The 12,291-nt window shown below is 36.3% G+C and overlaps 1 protein-coding gene across 2 annotated transcripts in view; it reads left to right on the top strand.

Moving 5' to 3' along the window:
* The window catches only part of LOC106467673 (ectonucleotide pyrophosphatase/phosphodiesterase family member 6-like), a 58,487-nt gene that overhangs the window by 18,716 nt on the left and 27,480 nt on the right, over positions 1-12,291 (top strand). For both annotated transcript variants that reach the window (XM_013928045.2, XM_013928047.2), the window contains exon 3: positions 1,561-1,670. In XM_013928045.2, the coding sequence (XP_013783499.1) occupies positions 1,561-1,670 (110 nt within the window). The remainder of the gene's footprint in view (positions 1-1,560; positions 1,671-12,291) is intronic.

Genomic DNA, 12,291 nt, shown 5'->3' on the forward strand with positions numbered 1-12,291 from the left:
TATATATATATATATATGTCAAACATTTGAAAAGTAAAGGAAATGATAGAGCAGAATAAAAAGTTTTAAAAATTTCTTAAGTTTGTAGATATTACACATTAAATCTATTCAATTTCAGAGCTAGCACAGAAATCAAGAAGGGCCTAAATAGACCTTATTTATCTCTTAAGCAACACAAACATGTTTCAAAAATAGTTTAGATTGTAGCTTTTCCATGACATTTGTAATTAAAATGTAATGCATTTGTTGTTTCTTAAAAAGGATGTAGTACATTAACCTATGTTTAATCTTTTAGTGCATTAGCCCAAACTTGGCAAGATTTTGGGTTATTGACATGTACATAGTGTACAGGATGGTACCATGTATTTGCTAGCCTCTTAGTTAATATATAAAATTTTCTGTTTTCTTTAGATTTGGTTAACATAGAAATTCGATCAAGTAAACAACTTATGTTTTTTTACACTAGCTGTGCATGGGACAGGATCACTCGTACTGGTAATTAAATGTGTTTTCTTGCAGTAAGGCTAGCTGTAACTTCACTAATAATGTTCTGAAATAGCTAGTCATCTTTAAGAATTGGGTAATGGCCCGGGTCTTCCCCACCCCTGTGCTGAAGTAAGAGTGGTCTTAGGTCATATGAGGTGTGAGTCATGAGTATCCATGCTTTGTGCATATAGTCTATTTTCACATGTAAAGGCTACACTCTCCTTGCCCTGTTATTATTCAAATTTATACAGATTGCAAATCCAACTTTTAGATTTTGAGTTTGAGATATTCTTTGATATTTGTTTTTCAACTTAAAGGTTTTCTTTTACTTTTAATTGTTAGTTAGCTTTCCTTTTATATACGTTCAAGGGTCTCACACTGAACTTGTGAGAGAGAACTCACACTCTCTCTCTCTCCCCAGTTCCACACACACACTGTAATCACTTGTTTGTGTTTTGTTGTTCACTCTGTTTATATTTGAATATAGATTGTGTGCAGCCTCTTTCTTTGTGATGAACTCCGTCAGAATAAAATATATACATGCTTCTGTTGATTATGTGGTTTGAGAATCTTTCTTTTTCTTCACCAGAATTGAAAACACAGAAAACATCATCGACATATCTCAACATTCATTTTACATTTCAAAACAAAGAATAGATTAAGTCATCAAAGCTAATTTATGCCACCTACAAACTTGTTCTCACCATCATGAGTATGCAGAGTTCTTTGGAACACAACTGTCTTTTTGAATGTAAAACTTACATAACGATGGCTCAATACTATGGAATGAAATGCTGTAATTATTAAAATAAGAACTTGCCTACTGTAAAAGTTGATGTTATTGTGTATTGAACAACTTATGTTTGGTTATTTTACTTTAATGTAATTAATAGTTCTGAAGTTCAGCATCCATTAGAAATAATACAAATTATTTTGTGGTAAAATCAGTATCTGGATATTTGATTTAAAGAAAATTATGTGTTGTTTTAATAAGTTGAGGAAAATAATACTTCTCTTCTATGATATTAAAATATATTTTCACATTTACAGTTTCCTTGATATTTTTCTTTACAGGTCATATGTATGGGCCAGATTCAAATGAAAGAAAGGTTTCCTTTGCCCGTATTGACAGAATACTTGACTCATTACAAACTGAACTTGAAAAACGAAATATGAAAGATGAGGTTTGTTTGTGTACTTTATAGTTGTTTAATGTGAAATTAAGTAGATCAATAACAGACAAATTTCAACTGCCAGATTGCACATCCCATGATTTTTTCAGATGTGCTCTTTGTTTGACTAGTTGTGTCATTCCTGTTCACCACCTGAAATTGCTTCTTGGTCACTGTATCATCATTTTGCCTATTGATGATAGACACTGGTCATCTGTAAACATGACTGTGTAATGATGGCAGGATAAAAGCAGTTGATGTTTGAAATATCATATTGTACATTTACTGTATACTATTCCTTTATATGTATTAATTAGATTTGTTCTACTTGAATTGTGTCAGACAGATTGTTGACAAGTAAAGGATGTGAGAGATGTTTAAGAAACGGTAGAAGGGAGATATATTGCATAGAAATAATAATGAATTATAGTCTTCAAATATTAAATCTCAAAAAATGAGAGATTGAACGAATGTTTATATTGCTTAATTGTTTTAAAAGGCATTACTTTTATTAATTGGGCAGGACATTGTTAAATATACACAACTGTTTCTGTTTAAGCTTAATGTGATAGTTATGATTTAGATAGTTTATATAGCGTGAGTGTTGAATTTAGTTCTTTTTAGAAGTAATAGTTTATTGCAGGTTTGTTTACGTAAATGTTTCCGAATCACATGCTGTGTAGTTTATTAGTTATGAATTGATGATTGCTATATTATTGCATCATATTACTAGAACCTTATAAATTTTTCTCGTTGTTTTAATTGAATATTATTGCATCATAATATCTCATAATGTCTGGAATGTTGTAGGCCTCTGTTGAGCTATAAATACGTGTCTAAAATGTAGTTCGAGTTTAGTGAGATAGATAGTTAGATCTAGACTGTGTGACTGCGAGTTTTAGCCATAAAGAGTGTATAGTGGCAGTTTTTAAAGTGAAATTATGACAGATTGTATGGTAATAATAGACTAGAGAAGAATTAGTTTTGTCAAATTGTGTTTTAAAGTAACTGAACCAGCCTGTGTTGGCTTTGATGAAAAAGAGACAATTATTTAAAGCTCTGGATACAACTATGTTAATCAGAAGTATAGCAAACACTTGTATATACGTTTGACTTGTTTTGATATATTATCTTAAAACAAATGGACTGTGTGCTGTTTGTTTATTGTTGACATTTATCACCAACAAGTCATGGATACCTACTATAAATAATCCTGCCCAGTGGTGAACCAGATTGAGAGGGGCGAGTGACTTGTGCTCAATGATGGTGATCTACAAGAGTTTGTTAAACAGCAACAAGACCTAGAGAGAGAAGAGCATCAACAGAGAAAGAAGAAAGAAAAAAAAGAAGAGACTGGAAATAGAGCAAATACGAACACAAGCTGAGATCGCAAAGCTCACCCAAAAGAAAGACAGAGGACTCAAAATTGATAATGGGGTCAGGGCCAGCTTACCCAAGCTGCCCAAAGAACAGGAAGATGACATGAATGCTTTCCTGGTGAGATATGAAAGATTCACCCAAAGTCAGAACTGGGACAAAGGCAATTGGGCAGTTCATCTCAGTCCTCTTCTCACTGGAAAAGGCCTACAAGTGTATGCAGGCATGATGTCAGAAGATGCCATGGACTACGACAAATTAAAAGTGGCCTTGTTGAAATTCTATGAGCATACCAAGGAAGGTTTTTGCCGGAAGTTCAGAGAAATCATACTTGACACTGAAGAAACTGTATTTCAGTTTATGGCACTTCTACGGCGATACTTCACAAGGTGGACTGACATGGCCAAGTGTGAAGATAAGTTTTGAAGGACTGGCAGATTTATTAATACTTGAACAGTTCATGATCCTGTACTCTACTGATATGCCAATGTTCCTAAAGAAAGAGAGTACAGAAAGATGTGGATGAGATGATCAAGCTGGCAGAAAGTACATGGAAGCCCATGAAGGGAGTATAACTGGCAAATCCAAAAATAACCAGTTAAAGTCAAAACCAAAGGTGACAGTAGGTTAATAGAGAAATGGAAGAAGAGATGCTATGCTTGATATAAAATGGGGCACATTGCAATGAGTGGAAATCTGTCACCAACAAGCAACAGCAGAAATTTCAACATAAAGCAGGTGGAGCTACCTGCAAAGATGGTGCTGGCGAGAAACAAGAAAAGAGTGACTGTCACCATGGATGCTGCTGCCAGAAGAAACAGAACAGAGACAACTCATTAGATTCACTACAAAGAGTAAGCTCTATCACTATGATTAACTGTCTTACAGTGGGCTTGGTCCCAGGGACTGACCTCATAACCGTTTTGTAATTGTTTTCAAACTACAACTTTTAATACAGGAAACGTATCTTCACAAAATTATGCATATTATCAGAAAACATTACAAGGCCTTAGTACACAAAATATCAGATTTGCAAAACATACATACCTCCACTGACACTGGTTGCTATTTCTTGATCTTCATTTTTTGCCATCTAACATTGTGTTCACTTGCTCCAGTCTTTATATACCCCACTAGACTGCCTTCGGCAATATCTGATTTGCAAAACTTTATGCTGGCCCTCACATGCCCTCTATGCAGGTACTGTATATAAGCACTGAATGCAGACAAAAAAAAACTTTTTACTCTACAAAGCACAAGCATTCAGGCTAAAGTTTTGTGAAATACATTTTCTTAGTTTTCACTTTCTAATAATCGGGAATTCTCTGTTTTCTTATCCAGAAATATATTTTATTGAATTTGTTTTTTGTTTTTTTCCTACAAATATATGTAAAAATATTGTATATGAATTCCCGTGTAATGGTTTCAAGCATGGAAGCTACTCAGCCTTTGTCTATTCCAGTGGTATCTCTCCGGGCGGTGCTGCTTTAAATTTTCTTTCTAAACAGAATATTCTGGGGAGAATTTAGATTCCCTGTTTCCTGCTCCTCCTTTCACTAGAGCTTCCTCTCTTGAGAAATCATCTGATCAGCCACCTTCTGCCCCTTTTTTTGCCATTTGCCATGTGTTTAATAAGTTTTGGAGATGCAACCAGTTGCTTTTGAGTCTACCCCTGCTTTGTTGTCTGATTGTTCTCAAGAGGATTACTTAGTTTCCTCCTTCACCTGATATTGCTGTGCATACAGGGAGGTTTGCAACACAATTACATGAGGGTGTCACTATGCCTTCCCCCCTCATTTATCTGAACATGCCTTGGTGTATCATCGTCAGGATGATACATATTTGGACACTCAAATGTTGGATCCATTGTTGGACCTATGGGGTGCCAGGTATGAATCTGTTATCTCTCTTAACAGGTCACAATTTTTGTGGATTTGTTCAACTCTTACTATTGTTTTAAGATACTTCTCTTCCCTTCAACTTTTGTCTGAAACATATCACCAATCGCCATCTACAATTTGATGATGAACTGGGCCCTTTACTGGTCACTACTATTACACGATTGTCCTCTTCAGGACTTGCCTTGATGTCATGGTTGGTCTGTTGCTGGGACTTGTTGAGTCTTGATGCATTTTTGGAAGGTATTCACTTACTTTCTTCTGCCCTCTGAGATTTACGGGAAGCGCCTTTTCTTTGGCCTTATTTAATTGCTGGAATTCCAGAATCTTTAGAAGCCATAGTTGATACAGCACGTTTGCAGTCTTCTTTATCGTCTTTGGCTGTTCGACTCTATTCTACTTCCACTGGTACTTCCACAGGTTCATCCCTTTGTGTCTCAAGAACTCCTCCTTCCACTCCTCATTCCATTGGTTCTCTTAATCGCTTCCATCCTTATTGGGAGATTTTCCCACTGTGGCTGTGTTGACTACCTCTATTAGATTTTAACAGTGTGGTGAGTAACGTGTTATCTGACTTACAGTTATGGTTATTTTCTCTTCTAGGGTCCCTTTTGATTTCTTTTGGATCCCACTCAATGGTGAGTGTTGCCTATTCGGGTATGCTTGTATTTAAGTTCTACGCTAGCAACCTTTATATCAGTTCCTGGTTGCAGTGGGCTCTGTCGAGATGAGGTGTTCCATCAGACCATCTGGATGCAATTCTGGATGGTGATATCATATTGCAATATTTCTAATGGACTGCTACTCATGGACTATCATGAGTAAAGCTAAAGGGGATTTTACCAGTCCCTGCTGACCTTAGAGCTTAGAGTCGAGAATAGTTTGCTTATAAAAATTAGGGAACATGGTTCACCTGTTGCACTGTTTCCGGAGACCTGTTCCTCAGGACTCTCCAACACTTATGTACCCCCTTACTTCTAATAGTGGAGCTCGGGAGTCCTTTCCACACCCAGTTCCCAGTTGCTGGGGTGGTGGACAGAGGATTTACATTCGGAATGTTGAGTTTTCTCTACTCTTGGAGAAGAGGGTGAAGTTGGGGACCCTCGTACCTGGGTGCCTGTAAGTTTTTTTCCCCAGATGTTGGTAGGAGCAGGACCAACCTACGTGAGAGTCTACTCTTAAAACCAGTCCAGATTTGATGCTTAGCTATATAGTGGGGGGGTGCTTGGACCCTCTTATAAACACTGTCAGGTCTTATGTTCATGCAGAGGGTCCACTACCTCCTTGTAAATCCAAACACGATGCTATCCCATCTTTGGTCCTTGGTGGGACAATGTTCCTTAATTCTCTCCTTAATTCCATGGGTAAGCGGAATTCTCCTTGCCCACTTGGTAGGGGAGTAAAGACAACTGTTTGTAAATCTAGACTGGATGAGTTCTGGACTTTGGTGGAGTATGGCATATGATCCCGTTAATCCAGACCTGGGATGTTGCCTTTTGGGCTTCTTCAGCTTGATCAGAAGGATCGTCCACTTTAGTGTTGCTTTCTTTCATAACTCCAGTGGTTTGAAATGCATTATTCTCTGGTTACTTGTAGGTATGCTATCACAAAGATATATATATCTGCGGTCCAACTGCCCTGGCTACCAGTGTGGGAGCTGGACCATCAGACTTGTATTATATTCTACCCTTTTCAATTTTCTGTAGTTCTGGGTGAAGAGAATACTTGTTCTGGATGTAGTGTGGTGTTACCCACTTTCATACCACTTCTCATGGTACATATTTGTTCTCTGCAGATGCTTTCTGTATGAACTCTGTCCTCACCAGCCCCTCTTCATTCTCAATGTGGGATTCTAGCTATTAGTGTCAGCAGAGGTATGTATGTTTTGGTGTTATCATTTTTCTAAACTGAAAATGCATTTCCAAACATACTTATCTCCACTGACACTCTCCCTCCCTTCCTCCTCACTAAGTGCCAGTGTTAGTGACCGGAATGTGGTAAGTCTCAAAAAGTGATTTTATTGTCTGCATACAGTGCTTATATACAGTACCTGCATAGAGGGTGTGTGAGGGCCGGCATAAAGTTTATCAAATGAGATATTGCCAAGGGCAGTCGAGTGGGGTATATAAAGACTTGAGCAAGTGAACACAATGTTAGATGGCAAAGTTGAAGATCAAGAAATAGCTATTAGTGTCAGTGGAGGTAAGTATGTTTGGAAATACATTTTCAGTTTAGGAAAATTATAACTTTTTAATTAAGTGCTATTAGTGTCAGTGGAGGTAAGTATGTTTGGAAATACATTTTCAGTTTAGGAAAATTATAACTTTTTAATTAAGTGCTATTAGTGTCAGTGGATGTAAGTATGTTTGGAAATACATTTTCAGTTTAGGAAAATGATAACTTTTTAATTAAGTGCTATTAGTGTCAGTGGAGGTAAGTATGTTTGGAAATACATTTTCAGTTTAGGAAAATGATAACTTTTTAATTAAGTGCTATTAGTGTCAGTGGAGGTAAGTATGTTTGGAAATACATTTTCAGTTTAGGAAAATGATAACTTTTTAATTAAGTTTTAAGATTTTTTTTAAGTAATGATTTCTTCCTGAATTTTTTTCTATTTGAATGTTGACTATAGTAATTTTGATTTTTTTATGCATCAGAAAATTGTCAAATTTCATATACAAAATCTTTATAACCTCCTAATAACCTTCAGTTAATTATCAAACTTATTTTTTAGAAAAAACTTTATATTTGAGCTCTTATTTTCACTTTTGTATCTGTGTATGGGTTTGGTTGATTTGACCGACCTCGTAACCAACATAAAAAAATTAGGAAATAAAAATAAATTATGCTTTTTTATTCTAGAATGATTATAAGAAGAAACCACAATTGTTTTTTTTTCATTGATCTTTCAGCCATGTTTAACATTACAGAAGTTGCAATGATGTGGCATATGCAGTCATGTTACCGTATCCAATAGTATAAAACTGGCCTTTACAAAGTGACATGTCTTCAGTTTGTTCCAGTGAACTAGTACTTGCCAAATACAGTCACATTTTGGTTATAATACATTACATATTCATATATATATTATTGCTATTTACAAATAACTTCTTAGATATCAGTTATTTTTCTTAAAGCATAGAATAGTAAATAAAGAAATATAGAAAACAATGAATTTTTCAAGTTGCAAACTTTGTACTCGTTTGCCCACTTGCCGCAATTCACAGAAACGTTTGGGACAGTGCCAGGAAAAAGATGAGCACAAGACAAAAGGATTTACAGATTTGAGGACTTGAAGGGAGTGTTGTACAGAATATATCAATGCAGTTCCATTGGGGAAGTTAAACAGATCATGGTACCAATAGAATACCAGACTTAAGTGATGAAGTTGGCTCATAAGTCAATTGTGGGAGGACACTTAGAAGCAAGGAAGATAGCAGACAGAATCACCAGTAACTTCCATTGGCCAGTGGTCATTAGTGATGTGACTATATTCTGCAGATCATGTGACATCTGCCAAAGGACAGTATTTAGAGGAAAGGTAGCCAAGGTGACACTTGGTGAGATGCTTTTCATAGAAGAGCCATTCAGTAGAGTAGCTATGGACTTAATTGGACCACTAGCACCTGTATCTGACAAGGACAACTGATATGTGCTGACTGTAGTCAACAATGCAACATGTTACCCAGAAGCCACAGCATTCCCAAAGATAGAGATGTAGAGAGTAGTATAAGCCTTTCTGTAAGTGTTCTGCAGGGTAAGCTTTCCTAAAGAATTCTTGAGTGACAGAGGGACCTAGTTTACCTCAGAACTGATGCAAGAGGCATGTAGGCTCATCATCACTAGGCAGCTTGTTACAACCCCATAAAACCCCATATATAATGGACTTTGTGAGAGAGTCAATAGTGTTTTAAAGAGCATGCTGAAGAAAATGTGTCAGAAGAGACCACATGACTGGGACAGGTACCTGCAGGCAGTATTTTGTGCTTACCAAAAAGTCCCACAAGCATGTACAGGGTTTTCACACTTCAAGTTACTATATGAAAGGACAGTACAAGGTACAATGCAGATATTGAAAGAACTGTGGGCAGGAGAAGAAATGTCAGAAGTGAGGAAGACATACCAGTACATGCTAGACCTCAGAAACTGATTGGAGGTGACCTGTCAATTCACTTGAGAATGTTTGTTTGCAGCTCAAGGCAATCAGAAGCACTTCTATGACAAGAAGGCAAAGAACTGACATTTTAATGTTAGAAAGAAGGTCTTGGTTCTGCTACCCACAGAGAACAACAAACTCAGCCTGCAGTGGAAAGGACCTTTTTAAGTGCAGGAAGTGCTCAACAGAAGGGGCTATAAGACGAAGGTGGATGGGATGACCAAGATCTACCATGCCATTCTTTTGAAGAGCTACTTTGAGAGGGGAGAAGACCTAATGGGTGCAGCTATTGAGGCACAAATGGACATAGTAAGTGTGATGGTCATAGATGCAGTATCAGAATATGGTGACCTAAGATTGCTGGGTGGAAATGAGACATACAAAGATGTCAGCATCAGTGAAGAACTGACTGGCAAGCAAAAGAATGAGTTACAAGGTCAACTGTGCCAGTATGCTTATGTCTTCACAGTAGATCAGTCAAGATAGACCTTATACAACACAAGATCGAGACCACAACCAGAGATCCAGTTAACGTGAAGCCCTACTAGATAACCTATGCAATGAGAGACCTGATCAAGCAAGAATTCAAGGTAATGCTAGAAGCCAGAATCATCGAGCCTTCAAATTCAGCCTACTATCCACCAGTGGTAATCGTGAATAAGAGTCTGAAGAGGGACAGCTCAAAATGCTTTTGCACAGATTTTCGGAAACTGAACCTTGTGACAAAATTTGACTCTGAATCTATGGGAAATATGGAGGCTATCATGGCAAAACTAGATGGGGCTAAGTTCTTTACCAAGACTGACCTCAATAAAGTTTATTAGCAGATCCCAATAGAGACAGAATCTAGAGAAGACAGCCTTTGTGAAACCAGACAGATGCTACCAGTTTAAGAGGATGCTGTTTGGGTTAGTCAACTCAGCAGTGACATTCAACCACATGATGAGGAAGAAGTTGCACAACACCAACAACAACATCGAGCAATATGTGGACAGCATTCTGACCCACACAGCCAGGTTGAAAGACCACCTGAAGAAACTCAGAGAGCTATTTGTGCAAGTGAGGGCAGCAGGTCTGACCAATCAAACCATCTAATACATTGTTTATTCTATGCTGGATTTTGTTGGACACAAGGTGGGCAACCAACATATAGCCATGGAAGAGAAGAAGCTAACCTGCATACCAGATGCACCTGCTCTGATGACCAACCAGGAAGTCAGATCCTTCCTAGAGTTAGCGGGATACTATAGGAAGTTCATCCCAGTCTATGCTTATAATGCTTGGAGATGGCTTGAATGGGTAATGAAGAAAAACTTTAATATAAGTTTAACATAACAGCAAATGTACAACTGTTATGCTAAACGTATATTGAAGTTTTTCTTTATTACCCATTCAAGCTGTCTCCAAGCATTATTAATGTGAATAATATAGTTTTAGTTTAGTCAGGTAGATAGTTAAAATCTAGACTGTGTGATTGTAAGTTTTAGACATAAAGAGTGTATAGTGGCAGTTTTTAAAGTGAAATTATCACAGATTGTATTGAAATAACAGAGTAGAGATGAATAATTTGTCTTGTCAATTGTGTTCTAAAGTAACTGAACCAGCCTGTGTGGACTTTGATGAAAAAGACACAATTATTTAAAGCTCTGGAATACAACTGTGTTAACCAACAGTGTAATGAACATTTGTATATACATTTGACTTATTTAATTTACTATTTCAAAACAAGTGGACTTTGTGCTGTTTGTTTATGGTTGAAATGTTTTGCCAACAAGCCACTGTTACTAACTGTAAATAATCTGGCCCATACATACATATAAAACCTGACAGACATGGATTAATGGATAGTATGTCAGATCGCAAAGTAAAAAGTTCAAGGTTTGAGCCTGCAGTATGCTGCTAAACACTTTTCACAATTTCAATTGTGGTTGTGTTGTAAAAGTGACAGTCAATTCTGCTGTTTGGTTAAGATTAGCCATGTAAGTGGTAAGCACTACTGACTGGTTTCTCTCCCTCTGACTAGTAGATAAATTTGGTGAACTAAGGCTTTATTCAAAGTAACAAAGGTTTCTTTGTTGATTTTTTTTTTTCCAGATACTCTTTAGAGTTTTTCAACAAGTTCATCTAATGCTAAAAATGTGTTAATAGTTTTATTTACTTTTGTTTTCTGAATTTATATTTTGATATTCATTGTTGAATTAACAAGTGATTTGGAAATATTTTATAAAGTATAAATATGTGAAATAATAATTTAAGATGTCAGACTACTATATAGCTAAACCATTGGAGCTGATTAATGTACTTTCATTGGTCGTATGACATTGTTATTGTAGACTGTGTAAAGTTGCACTTGTAAGGATCCTAAGTTCTTCAGTTAATATTACTATTAGGTCTAAAAAGTGCATAAGCAAACAAATAGTGTTTATACTTTGCATGACTAAGATATTGTTACGACAGCGGAGGTCACGTGACGCTAGTAACACGTCATAAACTTCTAGAAAAATCATGTCCCTTCATGAATCCACGAGCGTTAACTAGATTTTCGGTATTCTTGTATATAAGACCACCAAGAAGTGACACCAACAATGTAATTGAACTTCAGACAGGGATAGAGACTGACAACTGAGTCGAGTACGTGAGTCGTTTGTTGTGAATTATAGCGTTTGTTATAGCGTGACTGTGGAAATTAAGTGTATTGCAAAGTTGTACTGAGAAAGAATAAACCAGTTTTATTTAAGAAATGACTTGTATCGCCAAAGTTTCTTCAGAAAGTATTGTTACGGAAAATTAACTAACGATCAGAGACGTAACAATTTTCTCTATTCCTTAAGATTACTTAGAATGTTTAATATACCTGTTTTTATAATTTCTTTTATTACATTAATTTTATTACAGAGACCATTTTGCATTGTTAGCTTAGAACTTGAAGTCTGGACTAACCAAGATATTATTAGGTTTATAGCTGAAAATAGCAATCCTAGTGACGGTACTCAAGTGATGAAACAGTGCATTCTAATCTTTATAACTAGAAACGTAAGAACAGTATATCTATATAGCTATACTCATTATTGGGTTGATTTTACGTTTTGATACAAGTAAATAGCTTGCTATAATTGTAAGGTAATATTAATGTAATTATTAAATTTTCTGCAATTTATTATGCATAAGTATTTTTTTGTAACACACATATATATATATATAT

The sequence above is a fragment of the Limulus polyphemus genome, unplaced genomic scaffold, assembly GCF_000517525.1.
Source record: "Limulus polyphemus unplaced genomic scaffold, Limulus_polyphemus-2.1.2 Scaffold2701, whole genome shotgun sequence".
Lineage (NCBI taxonomy): Eukaryota > Metazoa > Arthropoda > Merostomata > Xiphosura > Limulidae > Limulus > Limulus polyphemus.